A 21991-nucleotide genomic window follows, 5' to 3' on the forward strand; every position below is an offset into this window, starting at 1 on the left:
TTAACATACGTACATTATTAAAAATACGTAGGACATTGATGCTATCAATATCTGACGCGCTCGAGTATGTCCATGCAACAGTTTTTTTTTACATATTTAAACATCTATAGCCGCTTTCCCCACCGATGAAAAGGTATATATCATGTAACATTTTTTTCTTCTTATCATCTAAGCTTTGCAACCCAATAGGTCTCCACGACGCTCGAGTAAATCCCCATTTAGCATCGTGGGCTCCCCTACCATTACACGAACATTAGAAACTATACTGAAGTTAGCCTTTGTATGTAAACTTCGTTAAATGTCAAAGTGACATTTAACGAAGTTTACAGCTAGCTTTCTTAAAGTGAGCTGACATTTGACATTTAAATACATGTCATTATATGATGTCTTAGATGGTCGGCGCCAAGGTGATTATAATTCATTGACTGATAAGTCTGATATTGTTTTATATAGATGTCCTTAAGAGATAAATTATAAAAATAATCACGTTTTTAAACACTTGTGAGAGATAAGTATTTTCCAAAAATAAAACAAAAACTTGCAGATAGTATTTTAATAAAAGAAAACTAGTCTAGGATTAACCCATAAACCGAATATAATGAGAAAAATACGTGATTATGCTAAAATCAAAAAATTATTTATTGTCGGCCATTTTGAGAGCGCCGACATTTTGCTGTCGTCAGAGACAGAGGCGGCAAATTTCTTCATTGATCTCCAAGAGTTGGTCAATGAATGATTGATCTGAGATAACTTTAGCTAGTTTTGAGATGATGCGTAGGAGTTCACCGGGTTTGTAATTCATCAGTTTGTTGCAGAGGTCCACTTCTTCTATGATGGTTTTTGGTATCTGTAAAAAAATAAGATTTTTAATACAATTGAAAGGGGATAAAAATAGCTTTAACCTGATTGAGTATGAGTCGTTATCCAATAAAGTTAGTTATGAAAAGAGGGTCATAGATTTCGCCATTACCAAAATTATTTACGAAAAGCACTTGTGTTTTCATTATTTTTACGTTGGTATGTAGAGCGCATAGTATTACATTTACGTTTTACGTAATACTATGCAATTAATTTATAAATTGTTTCTAGATTAATTACAAAAATGTTCAATTGTACATATATAATTATTTCGTTATACATGTTAAGTAGTCTTATTAAGTAAGGTTATACCTCCGTTTATTTATTAAACTAATTCTTTAAACTCAAATTAAGCAAGATATATGTAATATATAGAAGTATGTACATATATATTCCCTTTAGAAGGGGATTCATGTGTATACATAAACGTCGATGTTTCGTAAAAAGTCTAGGAAGTTGATTGAACGGCTAGTTAAGCTAAGGCTGACATGAAAAATACACAGATCCATCTATCCATCTAAGACAATTAAATACTTAATGTCTGTTAATAATACTAATAAGACTTATATTATTTTTCAGGTTGTTGAATTGTTTTGAGACAGTCATTCTAACGTTGTAAACAAAGTCACTTTCCATGTTCATGCAAAATGTTATCAACTTTACACCAGTCGCACAATTAACAATGGCCCGATACTTCCTAGAAATTACGTCAGTTGAGGCAATAGTTTTAATATTATTAGTATGTTAACTGCCAAGAGTAGTTAACTTTTAACTCTTGCACTCCTTGTAACTTTTAAATAATATACTAACAATATTATAATTATTTAGTTTTGGTATTAATATTATACTTTCGTTGAATAAGCAAGTTTTCTATAAAATATTCATCAGTTTTCGATAACTAAATGAAGATTATATGTTTAACAAAAACAATTCTGACTTATAAATAAATAATTGTATGATTAATAAATGTAATTTAAACTTAATTATTAAAATAATTAAACATTATAAATGATTATTCACTTTGGCAAAGTCGAAAAAGAAAGGTTTTTGATTTGGTTATCAATACACTTTATCACAATTTGATAAAATATTTTTATTGTTTATAGATATGTAGATATAATTTTTCCCAATTCGATTTGACGAACAAAGTTAAAAAAAAACTGTCTAATGCTCCACAGAGCTAGAAATAACTTACATTAGCAGGATCGGAGAAAATGCTGAACTTGTATTTCGCCTTCCTCTTCTCTCCGTTGTCGAAGAAGAGAGTGAACATGGCATCTTTTCCTTTCCCTCCCACGGGGAAGTAGAGACCAGCTATCAGGTGTCCTTTTTGGTCCCGGGCCAGAAGACTCCTGTAGGAGATAATTTTTTTTAAATTTCTTACTTTTTACATATTAAATGTAGAAAAATTCTTATATTTCTTAGTACTGATTGTTTTATTGGATATTATTAAAAATCTTCCATCTCCCTACCTGAAGTTATATACCAAATTTCTCCTCTCCGTAACATTGACTCCATCGAGGTATGGTCTGCCAACATATACAAGAGATGTTTGGTACTTGACAGTGGTCCCTCGGGTCACGCGTTCATGCCATTCAACGTATGCACTGTTTTGGGGATTGAAGCTGTATTCATACTCCTTCCTGCAGTGTTGTTCGTCGGATTGTGTGAACCAACCTAGTAGATGAGAATTTTTACAAATATAATTGACAAATTGTCATGTTTTGTCTAGAAGGTAGATGCGAAAAGTTATATACGTATTTTTAAGACGTAAGAGGGAGGAATTGGCTGTGCCATAAATGGAACATAAGATAGAGGTATCAGTTAATCCACGTCTTTAAATTTGAACCTGTAGGCATCCCTGATCGACCAAGAAGAAGCCGGCGTAAAATACTCTCGGTTTCTTTTAGTAGGATGGTACTCATATGGAACTGACTGTATTAGAAAAACACCTTTTCTTGGCAATCAAGGTTAATTATTTACCAAAGTCATTACTTAGTATTGTTTTTTTTATTTATTTATTGCAATTGATTGAAAAGATCGTCCGACTAGAATTTTGAAAATTGGTGTATTACTTTTGGTAAAAATGTATTATTCAATAAATGATTATTTGTGTGAGACATTGTAGTTGATATAAATTTAATAACGTATGATATGATGTGTACGAAACAAATAATATATAGGTCCTTGACCAATTCATTCGTTCAGACGACTCATTATGTAAAATGTAAATTCCTTTAAAGACAAATTTGCGCGCCATTGTGTTTGGCAGAATATGCGAACTTACGATTGTACCAACTACCACCTTACACATTTTTGTACCATATTCTTCCAATAAAATATTATTATTATTAGTTCTACGTATGACTTACCAGTGTGAGGATAAGCGCGATCAGCCATGACAGTGACAATCCTCGGCACATGATAACCGGGATCCGCAAGCATGACTCCAGATCTTCCGTCAACGACCACCTGAATGGCCACCATCACGTGCTCCTTCTCCGCCATTGCCACGCTCTCAGGCCCAGGCCCACTCGTGACGTAATCATGCACGTCCACCACTGCTTCCTCACACGAAACAAGTCCCATCGCCGCATTGAACCCTCGAAATTTCTTATCAAGAACTCTCAACCTTCGGATCAGCTCAATACCCAAACCCACACACGTGTGCTTCTTACTCCTGATTGGTGGGGCATACCGCTTGAACAGGTCGAATAAGGCCTCCTGCGTCTTGGTAAACTCATCATAGAGAGACATGAAGTTGTTCACGGAATCGTAGTTGTCTGTCACGAGGAGGTATCGAAGGATTGTCTCCGCTTCCGTCGCGAGTTCTTCGTGAGTTGTTGCTGTCAATGCGAGTGGTTCGCGTGGTTGTGCCCACCGAGAGACCGGCAACGGGTTGGTCACATCGCCAGGGGTGACTGCCTTTGGCCCCTTATTCGGTGCGTTCGCATGCCGGTTGGTCGGCAACGACGCGGTCAAATGCCGATCGGGGGTTTGGCAACCTCCCGCAACCACAGCGAGTCAACTCGGCCACTCGGCGCCCCAGCGGCCGACGGCGGGGGCGGCCGGCTCGGCCTCCGCCCTCGTGCTGGGCCGGGCATCTTCTCGCACACGCTCGTTGGTTACTTCGACCTTCGAGAGCGCCTCACGCTTCTCTAACACCACTACCGACGATTTTTCACGCTCTGAAATAATGCAAAGAAGAAAACGTCACAATAGGCACGTAGTTAAATGCAGATATTGTTTGTTTAATGATTACTAAGCCAAGCCTCAACATTTCAAAAATATGCGCAAACAATAGATGATAAATATCCGCAAAGGAATTTGTTTTCATAGAATTTGATATGAGTGATCTCTTTGTACGAGCTAAGTTTGTACATTTTGCTCATTCTGGCTTTTTTAGTTGAAGTTACGCCCTAAGAGTTTAGGTAGTTTAGGCACTCTCTTCAACAGTTCATTCGTTTCATAGGAATTACCATTTTATTATTTCTCACATTCTATTGTTGTACGCGATTATTTAAGTATAGAGTAAAAATAAAATTATTATTAATTATTATAATTATTTATTGGAAGCATCCCGATAACCCAGGAACCGTACGGTAATTTATATAACACAATCAAACAATTTTCCCAAAAACTTTAGACACAAGTGCATTTATTGTGTCTCAATATAAGAGTAGAAGTATTGACATCTATTTGCAAGCGTTTAAAATTAGATCAACGTAACTCAAAGGAAGGCCAGTTAAAATTAACAGCTTGCGTGATCTGAAACGTTTGAGTCAAAACTTTGAGGATGACCAGTGACGTCTGACGGAGCCGAGTCAAATTGCAGCTAAGGAATTCAACTTTCACTGGCCTTTCACTGAAAAGGTCACCAAACACAACCTTTGTATTCCGTTGGTTTACTTTGTCACTTATTTAGTTCTATTTAAATACAACAGTAATATTGGCTTATATTAAATATTTATTGGCTCAAGTACTTGCGACATGTGCACCTAATGGCGGTCGACAGAACCCCAATCGAGAAAACCTGGTAAACCGAGGCTGAGTTGGGATGGAGTTGTCAAATGCCTCGAAACAATAGTTTCGAAGTTGGAGGCAAGAAGCACTAAATAGATTGCGATTGCGAGATGTACATGAAGAGGCTAAGGCCCACGGGGGATGTAAATTACATATATGTACATTCATGATGATGATGATTAAATAATCATAATTTATATGAGAATAATCACAGAGATTACTGCCCACGAACCCATTCAACTACTAGACACCACGGCCCTTGATAGAAGATTGAAAAAAACAAAACCATTTGAATTAGTTAATTAGTGTTAGTGCACTAAAAGTAATAAAATAGTACACAGGAACACTAAATATCCTTACAAGTATATCAGGTTAGACTTAAACTTAAGATCGTAATGTTCAATGATAAATCAGTGAAGATAATGTATAAATCAATCGAGAGTGTCCATGGGCGGCGATATCACTTAACATCAGGTGAGCCTCCTGCCCGTTTGCCCCCTGTTCTATAAAAAAAAACAAATATGTACGAGACCAGTGGATTCTTCTCCTATCATCTCCCTGTTTAGACTACAAAGTTCGTCATACTTAAAATAAAAATAGCCTGTCATCGAGGCTAGTCATTATTACAATAATAATGACGACCTCCGATGTCGTGAAGGCCTCCAAATTCTTCCATTTCTCATCTTCGCTACTATTTTCCAATTATTCCTTTACATCATCTCATCTCCCCTGGTTCTATCCTTACACACAAAAATAAAGATTTCAAAATGTGTTTTCAGTTCTTCTAACTAATCATTGATAACAGTAAGACAATAGAGAGTCAACGATTGCCAAATAAGAGCAAAACAAAAAGCAATCTCTGCCCCAAATGGGAGCGTCATAACGCCTACTTCTAAACTCTATAATCACCATTGTTGCGTCAAATTGTGACTTGATTCATCTAGACCTCTAGGCAATGTAGTTAACACAATATATATTAAATATGAGTTTTATTACTACAAGATATCTCACCGGGAAAAGTTCTCCTCAAATCCTATTTTATACTGTGCCGTCGTCATTAAATTTTTTATATATATAATACCATCGGACCAATAGAGCCTGCCATTGTTTCTCTTTCCTTTTGGACCAGTCCATGAATTAGGTTACAGTTTTTAAACGGTCTGTATAACGGGCAATGTTCTCTGCCCATCTCTATTTAAATTGAAGGGCAAACAGTTGCATCAATCTTATCAATTGCACACTGTATTCACTACATTAGCATCTCAAGGCGAACTTTAGGGTCCTAAGAAAATTTTGAACAATTTTCGCAGCCAATCGAACTCAGGACTTCCGGATTATATGTGCGCTAATATTGAGTCATTGACTTATAACGCATTACGTTGAATTTTCTTTGTTTACTGGGAACCGAGTAATCACTCGTTGCCATGACTCATGCTAAATTCTTGGTAATCCAGAGTTCATTTCCCGCTATTTCAAAGCCATAAACATCTCAAATATAGTGTAACGATTTTCTTCTATGAATTTCTGCTCATGTTATTTATTTACTTCATGGAGAAGACAAATGCTATGCAAGTTTTTATATGTACTAGAAAATGTTTGAAGGCGCTTCTCGCAGCTTATTGAACTATTGAAAGAATTCAATAATAAATATAATATTTACCCTAACCTTATTAAATAAAAATAAACTTATTAATAATAATAAATACTAATTTAATAAAAATACAGGGACATTTAATTACGTGTGTCAGCACAGAAGGCTGATAACCTACTTGCCTATTAGATTTACAAATGATCATGAAGCACATACAGAATATTTTTACTATACTCATTTACAAATTAATTTTTTTTTTTATCAATTATTTTCATCTTTAGCCACTGAGCAAAAATTAAGAGAGCTTGGCTGGGAGGTATTAATGCATCCGCCGTATAGTTCTGAGCTTGCACTTTCAGATATCTACTTGTTTCGGTCTTTTCGGAATTCTTTAGGCAGTGTCAGGGTAACATTACGAGAGGACTGCCAAAACCAATTGTCGCGGTATTTTGATCAAACCCCAAAATTTCTATAGCAATGGGATCATGTCCCTTCCTACAAGAGGCAAAAAGTTAACTAATAAAATGGTACCTATTAGGTATGGTTGGCCTAGTGGCTTCAGCGTGCGACTCTTCTACCTGAGGTCGTAGGTTCGATCCCCCTACTGTGCACCAATGGACTTTCTTTCTATGTGCGCATTTAACATTTGCTCGAACGGTGAAGGAAAAACATCGTGAGGAAACCGACATGTCTTACACCCAAAAAGTCGACGACGTGTGTCAGGCACTGGAGGCTGATCACCTACTTGCCTATTAGATTTAAAAATGATCACGAAACAGATTCTGAAATCTGAAGCCTAAAGAGGTTGTAGCGCCACTGATTTATTTTTTTATACTTAAGTTAAATTTAAATATTAAAAAATATTATGAATTGTCTTAAAAATACAAAGAAACTTTTTCCCCAAATTAGTGTAATATGTATTTGTTATTCCACGTATTAGTTTAATATTATCTATTTTAGATTATCTAACTCGTAGATGAAATGCAGTTTAGTAAAATTGTAGGCGTGTACCGATTGACCTTTGGGTGAGGTTAATTGGATCAGCGATAAATATAAGGATATATATGTGGTATATAAGGGTTGAAACGCACGATCAAAGTATAGACTCACAAAACTTCACATTTGTATGGATTCCGTTCTTATTATAATAAATGTTGTTTGATTTTCTTTTGACTTTTCCCTATAACTATGATTTATAATCTTATCGAATTGAAAAAGAAAAATTCTTGTTCGATTCGTAAACTAATACGTAGCTCGTAAATTTATAAAAGTCATAAAAATTTAAAACTTGAGTCACGAATTACTCTTAAATGATTTGCATTTAATATACAGTCCATTTATTATTGGTTTCTTTTTATTGAACTTATTATTTTGTATTTCTGAAAAGTAACCCAACAGTTCATAAATCACTTTTAAAGCATATTTTTAATAGTTTACCATAAAACTAATAGTTTCAATTTTAAAATACGTAAATACATACTACATTATACGTAAAACATCTTGATAAAGTAGTTTTTAATAACTTAATATTTAGTCCTCGGTTTCAAGGTCGTAAATAATAATAACTTATTATATGTAAAATGAACTCCGTTCCGCAAATAAATTCAAAATTCCGTTGCCATAGTTACTGCATGGAGATGTCATAATAGGAAGCCATAAATGAATACAAGATGGCCGCGGTCTAGTTTTGACATCGCGTTTCGTGGCACGAGACTACAAGTAGGTCATTGTGCCAGTCTTCTCACGTGACTAAGGGCATTGCTGATTGCCTTGACTACACGTACTTAGTTTAATATGTTCTTTATTCGTTCCTAGCTGTGAACTGCGTGAAGCCTTCCTTAATAAATAGTGTAGCCATGACTTGTATCACAAAGTCCTCTGTCTTATTCACTCACTCATTCAAAATCAAAATACGTTTATTCAGTTTAGATGCGTCTTAGGGCATGCTTATGAATGTCAAAAACGTTTACAAAATTCGAGAAAGAGCAAGACTACGCTATCCGTTCGCAAAACTACCTGGATTCGTAGTTCTGATAAGAACGGGCAAGAAACTAAGCACCCTTTTACCCATTAAAATTTTTCAAAGGAAAATGACATAAACCACAACGTCATTAAAGTTACAAAAGTAAAAATAATAAAAATCTGTTCAGTGATTTACCACATTCACCATTACACACATATTCTTAACACTTCAAAGATATCAAAACAAATTATAACAATAAAACAAGAACTATTGACGGGCGTCTTTATCTTCTAGGTAGACAGTAACTGTTTTTTTAAATATCTGTTTTGAGTCTGTTTAAAGGCAGTTCTAATATTTCACTAGGAATCATGTTATAGCAGCGTCTACGTAGGCCCATAAATGAAGTATTCATTTTCTGCGACCTGTAAGATGGCAGGATTTTTTTCCCTTATTTCCATTATTAACTTAAGATTAAACTTTTGACAGTAATGAACACAAGAAATAATATTCAACCGAGAAAGTCTGAAGTGAAGTGCACATATCAGGGATTGATTTTTATTTATATAAGTCATAATTTAACATATAGGCTTTCAAAAAATATTGTCTCATAATTGAAGTTTGAATTTTTTTAAATAAAAAACTACTAATTTATATATATTAACTGTATTTTATACAAGAACAGATACGAAAAGTCGCGTATCTCGTTTGGCGTCATCATCGATATTTCGCTGCAGCGTACAATGATGAGCAAAATTAAAAACAAGAGATCGGAGACGGGCTGGTAGAAGGAAGACGATGTGGTTGCAGACGTACGGAGTTTAAAATCGGCACTGAGACACCCTTTTTATGAATGAAATAAAAGGGAATTCTAATAATTAACGAGATTACGTAATTCTGCATTGTATTTTGGAAATAACATTAAGTTTAAGTTAAACAGTCTAGAATGCCAACCTCCTTGGCAAAGACTCAAGCCTCTGACTGTGAAAATATATAGATGGCATCATTTCTGATAAAATGCTTTAAATTTTTGTAATCGAGTCTTGTGCCAAACTATACATAAGGTTCTACTTAGTTCTAGCAGCTTTTATCTGTAATTAAGTGCTATCCGTTGATATTTAAGTATGATTTATAAAAAAAATACTACAAGCACTATATTCCAACTTAGGAGCACTCCAAGTTTCATCAAAATCCGATCAGTAGTTTTGGATATGATTTTTGGAAAAAAAAATCATTAATAACTATATATTTTCTTAAAAATTGTTTATTCATCAGGAGTTTATACTGAGCCTAGATTGTCGTATAGTTCAACCGCAGCACAAAGGCCGGCAACGCACTCGCGTGCCCACTAGCTTTGAGTGCCCATATAATTTATCATCAGGTGCTTTTTATAGAACAGGGAGCAAACGGGCCTGTTGCTCCCTGCTCTATACAAAAAGATCCTTATGGTGAAACCAGGTCCAGGTGGGCATAAAGAAACAATTAAAAGTTCCTTAAGTTGTCAGCAATGTTGCCATGGTAAATATTCACGTCAAAATGTGCGTAGGCATTGAATGTGGAACGCACGTGGGAGTTGATAATGTTACGTCACGAATTTCCACAATCTCTTATCAATGTGATTGCAACGTGTGGGCGCAAACAGTTTTCGCAAAACCTTGCATATCACAATATATAATGGCCAATTACGACAAATGTTATTAGGGCAATCATAAACTACTTTGGGTCAACATACAGTTTCAAATTTAAGGCACATTAACACATAACGTATAAGTGTAAATATCTCGAGCGATTGACAATTGACATCCATGGGGTCATAGGTTTGACCCCCGGCAGTAACTGTAAAGAAACCGTCTTATCATTGTGTGACAGCCAAAGCCTTATAACTTGCCTGCCTATTTGAAATGGAATTGATCAAGAAACAGATACAACCAGAGGCCAATACCAATCGTTATGCACCAGAGGATTTTAAACATAAGACAAAATATATCGACACGTTTACATAAATAATGCAATAAATTCACGTATCGAACTAAAAGAATGATAAGAAAGTCATTTAAATTATCAATTTTTCAAAGTGACACGTGTTTGATAAAAACCTTAATTAACTATTTAAGGTTTATAGTAAATTAAAATTAAATAAAATTCAGTTGGTTGTGTATTTATATTTTTTCTTTAGATAAAACTAAACATAATATATAACACGCTGAATACAATATTAAAATAATCAAACTCAAAATCTGGCTAGACCGAAGTAATTCTGTCTGTCTACGTGTCTGGATCGAATTTCAAATATTAAATAAATCCATGATACCTTGAAACTGTCTAGGGTTATATTTATTTTATTATTCTTTATTACTTAATATGTCATATGATACATAGTGTAATGGTTGCAGCTCGTTACAAACGTAAAAGAAAAAACTTGGCGATTAAAAAGAATGGCGAGAGTTTATTGCCAGTTCTTCTCTTCCGTTCTACGCCCTTGATTTGAGAACTGCAGTAAATGTAAAATCGAATAGAAGCATTCAATGTATGTTCCTTTCCTGACGTTCATGTGTACATTATGTTACCTACATGAATAAATGATTTTTGAATTTGAATCTGTTTAAAAAATATCTATAAGAAACAGCGCTTGGTTCAACAAAGAACATCAATTGTATACGAGTTTAAAATCAAAATGTATTTATTCATAATGGCACCGTCAATATTCAAAATGGAAGACATTTTACATTCACTGCCAGTTGCAGGACGCAATGCATCCGAGAACTGACATGAAACTCTAAAGTGGCCACATTTCAGGTTTACAATTGTAAGGAACTGCCATGTGTGACATATTAAAACAAAATGTCATTATAAAACCTTTGGTAGCAGGCAATTACACGGGATACAACCAAATCAAGAAAGAACCCATATTTGTTTTAAAAATTTTGACAGAACTAATTTTGTATATTTTAAATCTATTTCGTATATTCAATTATTTTTTAACTTGCGTTATAACTATCGTATACAATCTATTTTGGTCGATTTAAAATTATTAATGTTTTCGTTCCTACATTTTACATTAAGTCAAATGACAGATAGCAATATATATACTTAAATTATATGAAGTCATAAAAAAGAAGACATTTTGAACGCTGTCAAAAATTCTCAGTAAATTTTTTTGATTGTTTTAATAGTAGCTTTATCAAATCAAACACAGTAAAGAAATGTTACGAGGATTTGTGCAAGGATTTATCTGTTGAAAATCACTTCTACACTTCAGACTACAAAGATCCATCGTTTGAAATGAATACTCATTATTGTATTAACTTTAAAAAGCTATTAAACTGAATAAACTGTCCTTGCTTTCTATCGACCTTTGATATTCCTGAATGAAAGTGTTTTTATTTATTAGTTCATGGTTAATAATTCTATAACTTGAAATATTTTTCAAGCTTGTTTGTAAAACGATCTACATCAAGAACACATATAAAACAGTGAATTAAATCCTAACTTACTGTATATTTTATTCAAAAACGCATTGTTTATACACGCGAGAAAACAAATTCCGTGCGTAATGTCTCCTCCACATCCCGAGGCATAAATAATTGCTTTAATGTATGAAACATGTGAAAATTACAAGATTTTTTTATGAAGAAGATAATATATTAATAAAATTTTAAATCTACTCACCCATACAACGGCTAGCAGCCAAATAAAAAAAGAAAAACAGATGCCGACGGCGCGCCTTGTGCGAAACACGTCTCCCGCCAACACCACAGACAAACTGATTACTGTGCTATGTCGTGACTCGTGACCGCTTTATTATACGCAGCGGTAGTGATGTGCACTGTTGCTATTTTAAACGTTATTTTAATTAAATAGCATGAGCCTTTTATTGCTAATGTTTTTGAAACAGACAAATCTGGAAGGTCCTATCAATGTTTCTTTGTAATTAACTAATTGGTATGATTCGTGATTGTCGCAATTTTGTTTTAATTAATTGTTTTTTCGTTAATGGTTTATTTACACGGTTCATTAGATAATTAGTAATACGAGGTTCCGGTAATCTAAAGTTAATCTTTTTAAACAATTCATCATTTTGATACCTCGTAAATTGAAAAGTCGTCTTTATTTTTTTATGATGTTTTTATAAACGACAGAATACAGCTATTCTTTTCCTTATGAAAGTGTATAGTATATATTATATAATAATTTATTGTTAAAGGTAATTTAAGTTACTACTAAAAGCCAGAAAAGCGTATTTGGAATAGATTAATATTGTTAAAGTATTTTTTATAAAATATATGTTTGCTTTAAAATAACATTAAAACAATTATTTTTAAATTCACTTGTCATGAATCCATGTTGCTATAATCGCAGTTGCTTTATCAGTATGCTTTATCAGAGAGCTGCTATTTTTCACCATTCTACTTGCAAAATGAAAATACGGCAAAATCGATATTTTACTCTCATCACGTGTAACGTGGACGCTAACCGCTCTGCGCATGACAAGCTGACACGCGGCCGCCATTGTAAACACGCTACTCAGCATCGTAAAACCTTTTTTTTTACTTTTTTTCAATGCAGGTATGGAGAATATATGCTAAAAGTAGGAAGATTATAGAAATGTCTTTTTTTTAATGAATTCAATTAAAGAAAAATCTGTTTGACCTGTTTGACCTGATAGATATTGTTGCGATTGGATATTGTTTGAGTATGAATGGTAAATAACATAATATACGCATTATGTTTATCCATGTCTAATAGTTCATTCATTTAGGTACAGGCATATTCTAACTTAGGAAGTGTAAGTTTCATCAAAATCGGTTCAGTTATATTTAAGATATCTTCGCAGGTAAATAGTATTGACAGATATTAAATGTTAATTTTTATTAATTACATTTACCATCGTATTTTATTTTTATTGTAACAACACTAATTTTTCGCTTTGTTGTATTATCCTTTGGAAGATATATTTTATCCACCACTAATATTTATGTTATTTCAAATTTATAATTTTACTATAAATTCGTATGAAATAATTTGCTCACGTATCCGCTCATGTAGTTGAGAGATGCATTTATACATTTTATACATCATTCCTTTCTTGATTGCCGATAAAAACTAACGGGCGTTATATTTTATAAAAATATATTCATTGTATATATTTTTGTATGACGACTATTCTCATTGTTTTAATTTCATTTAAATTTCAAATACTATGTGTAAACTTATGTTATTATGCGCGTATTGGTCGTACGGTTACATACCTAGCTATCGACTATTTTTTCAATAAAAAAAACAAATACAAAATCAATATTAAAAAAAGAACCGTCAAGAAACTACAATAATAATAAATAAATAATGAAGATCTATCTTTCTCTGTGTACTAAAAATGTTTTCATTATGCTGATTGAACGCAATCAATTTATTGCAGTCGATCGGTAGTGCATAGAATTTTGGTGCTTTATTGCTTAGGTAAAATTACTTTTTTTTTATGTTCAACCAATAATAATTAAAAAATAGTGAATAATTGTATTATATTGTTTTTAATATAGTATTTCCAAAAAAAAGGGACTGTCCGGGCCAAGTTATTAAAACAAATAGCGGCGCGTCCCAGCTTTGCACGGATGGACATTTAAAACGTAATAAGTAAATTGTGTTTTATCAACACAGCATCAGTAAATGCTAATTTCATATATCAATCATAAAAATGATGTCAGGTCGGTTAGGACTTGCAGTACATATCTGGCCCAATTTCAAAACGTAAAGAAGAGACAGTAGTTGAAGCTAGAGAAATGTCAGGAGTGTAGGAGACATGTCCTGTCCAAAAATAATGTTATGATAGACAGATATGGAAATATCAAACATCTAATATCTTTGCAAAATCTTTTTATTATTAGCAGTGAGTCTATGGAATTACTTCCGTCCCTATTCGCTTATCTCCCTCTCTATCTTCCTTTAAATCTCTCCTGTACATGTCCACATCGTATGTAACTTTCGTAGTAACTGATGTGAGAAAGATCCAAGAATTAGCGTGACTCTGGTGCACTTTTTATAATGTGTCATTTTTACTTTAGTGTTAATGCTCAAGAAGTTTGCCTAAAGAATGACTCTAAATGGAATTAATTTGGAAATACTTCAGTGGGCAGCTGATTCCACTGTGGTGGTGCGCCGCAAAAACTGCCTTAATAAATGGTCAGTTGCGCAACGATGGACGTCGAGGTGATACGGATGGAATTTCTTCAATATTCTGCCTCGATGTCCGATGATGAAAATCAGCTGCAGGTATTAATCCGAACAATTCCTATGAGAGTTCAAACATTTAAAAACGAGTAAGTATAAATATAAAATCGTTTTTATTATTTTTTTAGTATGAAATTCATAAGATAGATTCCCATATCATTAATTGAATTTAATACTAGGGAATACAAAGGTTTTCCACGTAAGGATTATGAATGAAAAACTGATTCTACTTTTCTACTATTTATTAGCCCGTGAGCCGACTACAAGGCTATATTATTTATATTATTCCCCCGCTGTCCCCTGCTGATAGATGAACAATCTTGCTGTTGATTTCTAGAAGCTCCTTCATGTACTCCTGGTCTGACATAATGCTGGCCAGCTTTTTGAGGATGGAGAGGAGCTCGCCGTCACGCATTCTTAGTTGTTCGTTACATTGTTCCACTTCGTCAACTAACTCATCTGGGATCTGTGGAACAAAGTATTCTTAATGTTTATTTATTTAAGATTTAATTTATAATAAAATACGGATTTTTATATTTAAGTATAAATACACAGATTTAATTGGTCTGCATTGTATGATCGAAAATTTATTATCGTTATATCGCTAAGTAAAATAATACTGATATCTGTTAACACAGTTAGTGACATATTTAAAAGTTTTCAAAATTTTCTTTTGCTGACGACTTCTTTAACTCTGTATCAAAAAGTGTGCATAAAAATTTGTGTCAAAAATCTTAATAATTCTGCACTTAATATTTTTCATATTTCATTTCATTATATGTTATAGTTTGAGTTATATTTCTTTAACATAGTAAATGTACCTTTTGCAGCTCTAAGAAGGATTCAAACTTGAGTTTCTTGCGCTGCTTGCCATTGGTGCCGTCGAAGAACATCGTGAACTGCTGGTCCTTCTCCTTCACTGGGAAGTAGATTCCAGCTGTCAAGTGTCCTTTCGGGTTTCTGGCTAGAAGACTCCTGTAAACGAAAGATATCCTTAAGACTTTGCTTTTTTATTTCTCTGTTTATTAGTCGGTGGCTTTGCATATACCAGGTAAGTATGATTAAACATCTTTGAATAGTTCTTGTGCTTTATGTTACCCAATCTAGGCTTGGTAGCGCAAAATAACGTTTCTGAATCTCATTTTTATTTGCTTATATAGAAAACACAATCATGACGATCGTGGTTTTTTGATTGCCTCAAGAGTCTTCTGGAGTTATTTACCTTAAGTCCCAAACGAGGTTTCTCTTCTCTGTAACGCTGACAGCAGTGAGATATGGTTTGGCGACGTAGATCAATGACAGACGCTCTTTGACATTTGCTCCTCGAGTATCACGCTCATGCCACTCCACATAGTTGTTGTTCTGTAGGTTGAATTGGTAATTGTACTCCTTTCGGCTGTGTGGCTCGTCAGATTGCGTAAACCAGCCTAAAAAGAAAAATTGGGATTAAGTTAGTACCTACCTATGAACACTGTTTATATATTTCTTTATTGAAACTGTATTTACTATTAAAGATATGTTTTAATCACCTGTGTGTGGGTAGCACCTATCCGCCATGACGGTGACAACTCGCGACACATGGTACCCCAAATCTGACAGGAACACCCCTTGTCTTCCCGCTACTCTTACATGGATGCAAAGCATTACATGGTCTTTCTCAGTCTCGATTAAGAACCCTTGCGGTCCTGGGAATGCTGTGGCGTAGTCCATTAGATCTTGAATGTTTTCGTCACAGGATACCAGCATCATCGACTTGGAGATACCGGGGAAATCGTTCTCCAGGGCCTTTAAACGCTTTATCGTTTCCATACCCAGACCGACGCAGGTATGCTTATGTGCGCGTATTGGTGGATTGTACTTCGGGAAGAATTCAGCCAGGGTTTCGTCGGGGGCAGCCATGTACGAGTCGTAGAGCGTGATGAAGTTGTTGACAGAATCATAGTTCTCGGAGACAGCGAGTCGGCTCAGTATCGCCTCGGCTTTAGCGACCAGATCCTCGTACTGTTGCAAGGAGAGGTGCAAAGCGGGGCGCGGGCCCCCCCACCGTGGCGGCGGCAGGGGGTGTCCAGGGGGCCACTGGGGCCCTGGTTTCTGGTAACCGGAGCCGAGTCAGCTCAACCACTCAGCGCCCCAACGGCCCATAACGCGGCGTATGGCGCGCTCCTCGCTCGAGGTTGATGCCATCTCGGTGGGAGACTGTGCAGCCATCTCCCGAGCAGCCTCCACGCCCAATGGCGCCTCCGGAGACCACTCTTTGGCCTTACTTAACGGTTTTATATTTAACGTATCTGAAATGAATATGGATTAATTAGTTAAGCTTGAATCAGTGTGACTCAATTGGGAACAGAAAAAGTGACGTTGCATGATGACCATGCCTTATGAACTATTTGAAGGCATTCAAAGACACATTGACAATAGTTCGGTGATAATCAGTCATACACAATCATACATATACTGTATGAAAAGAACTAAAATGAAATACCGGTAAGCAACACGCCAATCGTGGCCAAATTATTATTAAAGGAAATCTAAAAATATTAAAACTATTTTTGGCACGTGCGTCAAGAAGATGCGCATTGCTGGAAATTATTGCTTCCACTGCGATACGACAAAGAGTTGAACATATCAGATATTTTTATAAAAACCAAAAATACCAATAAAAGTAATGACCTAATATTACCATATTAAAAGGAAAATCCAGTTTAACTCTAACGTCATTGCTACAAAAGTGTGTTTATTAACAAAACAATAATGAGGCCTCGACTGATAACTACGATGAATCATGGTTAACGTAACTGTAAGTATTTGGTTACCCTAATAATATTGATTGCTAACTAAAATACAGACACTTTATTTTAGAAAGACTGCAAGAGAATCTATATGAATCTAAATAAAGAGTTAAGAGCTTTTGTTTGTATAAGTATTAACTGAAATTAAATAACATTAAATTGCAATCAAACTCAAACATATGAATTACATTTAAGATTACAAAGGCTTATTATGCCTTATCTAAAGATTCTGTCAACAGTTCAAATACAAAAGGGAATTATAATTATTATTAATACACGTTATCAAAAGAAATTACGTACGCAACTGGAATATCGTATCCAAACGGAAGTAAAGGAAATATTAATACATGCTGAAGCATACCGATAATAAAGGATAGTATGGATGAAACTTAAAATTACTGATGATATTAAATGAATAAACACGTACCCATAGCGATTTACGACTTCGTCCCCTTTGGGTTGTTACTTTCTCTGCGGTTTAACTAAGTATGATGCAAAATATGTTTTCGCGGGGTATATAAACCGTATTTCCCCCCGTACCCCGCAACCCGTGCGTCATAGACGCTGTCGTGTGTGTGATGCGCACGTGTTGTAAAATACTCTGCACGTGTGTATGTTTACGTCCTATAAGCTAGCGGATTCTGTATGTTTCAAGAACATTCTGACATTTTATAAGTCAGCGTATAAACAACCTAGTTTTTCTATTGTAATGGTAATTCAACTAATTAGTGTTATAAGGTTACTTGTAACAAACTTTATACTATAGAGCGATGTCTAGAGATTTTCGCTGTATTATATATGTCGTTATATTAGATTTAGGAGTGTATTTACTACATACTGTAACCTCGTTGGTACATTTAGGTAGATTGGTGTATAAGTACTGATTTTAATATTTTCTAATAAGGCCAAAGAAATGCAAACGTGACGTAATAAAGCATAGGACTGCGAGACTTTCTCCACGCCTTTATTAACAATGGCATTACCTTTTTTTTGTAGTGAAACTACTTTAGGCGCATGAGGTTTTACGAAACATCACGAATATGTGCAGCATTTTTTTTTCGAAGAAAAGGGAGAGAGCGATTGAACTTCCCATTTAGAGAGAGTGAGAAAGGGAGATCGCAAAAAATAAACGCTATTGCTTGTTGTGTTTGTTTCGTATTATAAAAATTAAAAAATCTGTCGCATAACGTACTGTGCAGTAAACGCAGATTTTTTATTTATTTATATTATCATTAGCATGTAAACAGTGTGTCTATAGATAAACAAATACATGGAGTGATCACGTACTTTTCATGCTCATCTATTGGGAGTGAGTGAAATTAATTTTCAAAGCTTCACTTTTTCCCTGTTTGTGCCTTCCAAACCTATAAAACCAAACCAAACCTATAAACTGCCCAGTCCAGTCTTTATGTGTACAATGTAATATAATAATAATGAATTATATAATTTTAAATAAATCCCGCTAAATCTCATCGCGTATACCATGGCCTATAAAACGCGTCAAAACATAACACACACAGATTGAAACATGCACACATGTATGCACAGCTGTTCAGGGTTTGAAAATGCAAAACCCAAACAGTTTTACTATCTTCATCATTTGTTATTCAAGATCAAACAATTTTACAATTACTAACTAGAAATGGTTATTATGTATTTTGATCTGATATATTGTTGGAATTGAAACCTACAGCACCTGTATCGTTTCGTCAGTTGAATCTCGACAAAATGGAAATCAAAACATGATTCATTTGTTTTGTTTTAACTGGGACGGAATAACTGATAAAAAAGAAATACTATTATTATGTAATTTTTGGGATAAATATAGCCTGTGCTGGGAATTAAATTCAGAAGCAGGTATGGGAAGTATTTAATGTTTATGTTCGTTCTACCCCTACTTGTGAACAGTAAATGTATATTTACCTTTTTATCGACGTCTATAAAACGCTGAAAGTGGGCGATACGCTCTGGAGGTAGTCAACCTTTGAGGAGGGAGTCAAAGTCTTGGGTCTTCAAAGAGGAGTTGCCAATCAAGCTCTCGACTGGAATTACCAAGACAAAACGAAACGCGGACGCCCAAAATTAACCTGACAACAATGCTTCATTACAGAGGCAAAGGAAACTGGTGACGTGAAGAACAGTTAAAAGAGCTGCCTAATCAGGCTGTTCACTGGTGTCCTATACTGGATAGTCTCTGCCCCACCTGGGGGACCTTAAATTAAATGTAAATTTAGTAGCATAATCGTTTTTAATCACGTTCATAAATGTACTTCATTACTGCAGAGTTTTAGTTCCTCCACCCTCTCCCTGTATTCGGTAGGCCTCTGCACCAGGGTGATGGTAAGACCTGTAACAGCTTCTTGATCGGCGTCAAGGTCAGGTACCCACAGTCTCGCTTAGTATTTCTAAACATTCTGAATCTCGAGTTACATGTCCACAAAAAGTCAGGGTGCGAGATAAAAAAGTGTCTAAAGAATTTTTAGCTGTAACCGTCTTAGTTTGTTCCCTGAATAAATGTTATACGAATAATGTCCATGGGCGGCGGTATCACTTAACATCAGGTGAGCCTCCTGCCCGTTTGCCCCCTGTTCTATAAAAAAAATTGTTTTTCTCAAATTTCATCCAACTCCGAAGAGATCAAACCTTCCTGAGTATATAATATTTACTTCCAATATACATTTCTTCTATTGGATTGGCACTTCGGATAGTACATATCCACTATATGTTGATAAGATGGCATTAATGATTGTAGGTCACGCTATTCCGACGTCATAGTACATATAATCAAATTAGCTTGACGTCCCGAATGACCCCTAGCTCCAAGGTCAATTGTATTACAAATCTACTTAGTACTGGATTATACTGGTTTTTCTTTTTGATCACGGATTAGTAGCGTTAAGGTACGACATAATGCCTCCTGGTGTTTAACCTTAAGGGCTGGCAACGCATTGTAGATGAAGATGGGCGGTTTTTTTTTTCTTTACACAATAATGAAAACAATTTGTATACAGACTTGATGATTAAATATCATCAAGTCTGTATACAAATACTACTGTGTGGAATTTTTTTGATAACCGTCAATCATTCAGAATATTCTTATTTAATTATTCAAGAGGACATCAAAGACAATTTCTGAGCGTAGAAGACTGAAAATAGAATATATAAATGTCCAATTTATAGTAATTATTATTATTTGTTTCTGTCTGTAATTCTTATTTTAGATGGGCTAATGCCTAACAGAGAAAAAATCTTTTGTTTTGTAGAATTTGATTTGATATCCATGGGCTGCGATGACTGCTATTTTTAGATAGCCTCCCTATATGTACTTACTAAAAAAAATATTCCTATGTAATGTTATACACATATTTGATTATTTAAGTTCTGGGTATCTCATTGATTCTTCTCGGAATTATATGGCTGCATTGGGGAGTGTAAACAATAATATTTCGTTCTTCACAATAAACTTTATTTCATTCCATGAGTCATGGCTGTACGAAGGCTTTCCGAGAATCTACCGCTCCTAACGAGAAATGACGTCAATCGCATTATGTAACTGTATATACATGTATATCAATACAGACTAATAGGTGAATTTTTACACATAAAATCGTGTGTATTGTGTTATTATACGCAAAATATAATGTGAAAAACGTGTTGATATACTTAGAATATTATATACTGAAGTGAAGTGGTACCGCCCATAGACACTCATGGCCAGAGGGTTTGCATTTGCGTGCCGGCCTTTAGAATTCTTGAAGTCAAATTGGTTTAAATATACATCAGCATGCAACTATCATCCCTGAGATCGTTGGTTCGATCTCCGACTGTCACCTTTGACATGGACTTTCTTTCTATGTGCTATGTGCATATAAAAATTGCTTCATCTCGAATCGTATTTTCATAACATCCAAATGAGAGAAATACTTGACTATTGACATATAGATAGATGCGATTTCTTACTACTGTTTCGTAAAATAGTATTTAATAAATCAATGACCATTCATAACAAATGAAATGTAATTCATTCATTACATAATTATTTGTGGGCGTGTAATGTTCATGTGTGTTTAGTACGTATATCATTTTGATTGTATTGTGCGTGTGTGCGTATCATGTAATGGTATTTTGATCTTTACGCGTTTGAAATAAGAATTAGTTTACAGTTTACGTAAAGATACATTCGAGATAGAACTAGATAATTCAGTGGAAATTTTCAGTTTGCATTTTGTTGGAATAGATTAAAATACTGCGCAGTTAAAGATACTTGTGTCACACTGATAACACGGCTTAATATAATACAATAATAATATACAACAGAGAGCAATAACAACTTTACGTTAGACAATATATATTATAAAATTTTTAATTCGACATTTGTTTTGATTTTATAAGAAAATTTAATAAAATTTAGTTACCAAATAAGTATATATATGTATAATAGTAAAAAAAATGGAAACGATTTGTCAGGTGTGGGGTTCGAACCCACGCTCCCTCTCGGGAACCAGAGCTTAAATCTGGCGCCTTAGACCACTCGGCCAACCTGAC

At 34.6% G+C, this 21991-nt stretch overlaps 2 protein-coding genes and 1 non-coding gene across 3 annotated transcripts; all 3 read right to left on the reverse strand.

Moving 5' to 3' along the window:
• Positions 1 to 538: 538 nt before the first annotated feature.
• Positions 539 to 12216, reverse strand: LOC110993904. Its single transcript, XM_045632895.1, has 5 exons — positions 12102 to 12216; positions 3231 to 4046; positions 2331 to 2535; positions 2054 to 2210; positions 539 to 847 (listed from the first exon to the last, which is right to left on the reverse strand). The coding sequence occupies exons 2-5, from the start codon at positions 3613 to 3615 to the stop codon at positions 680 to 682; spliced, it is 915 nt and encodes a 304-aa protein (XP_045488851.1). The 5' UTR covers positions 3616 to 4046; positions 12102 to 12216; the 3' UTR covers positions 539 to 679.
• Positions 12217 to 14881: 2665 nt separating this feature from the next.
• On the reverse strand, positions 14882 to 17998 carry LOC110993905. Its single transcript, XM_022260308.2, has 5 exons — positions 17874 to 17998; positions 16187 to 16945; positions 15880 to 16084; positions 15479 to 15632; positions 14882 to 15123 (listed from the first exon to the last, which is right to left on the reverse strand). The coding sequence occupies exons 2-5, from the start codon at positions 16554 to 16556 to the stop codon at positions 14935 to 14937; spliced, it is 918 nt and encodes a 305-aa protein (XP_022116000.2). The 5' UTR covers positions 16557 to 16945; positions 17874 to 17998; the 3' UTR covers positions 14882 to 14934.
• A 3909-nt stretch (positions 17999 to 21907) lies between these two features.
• Trnal-uaa lies at positions 21908 to 21991 on the reverse strand. Its single transcript has one exon. It is a non-coding gene; the product is annotated as a tRNA-Leu (tRNA).

Source organism: Pieris rapae, chromosome 21 (genome assembly GCF_905147795.1).
Source record: "Pieris rapae chromosome 21, ilPieRapa1.1, whole genome shotgun sequence".
NCBI classification, from domain to species: Eukaryota; Metazoa; Arthropoda; class Insecta; order Lepidoptera; family Pieridae; genus Pieris; species Pieris rapae.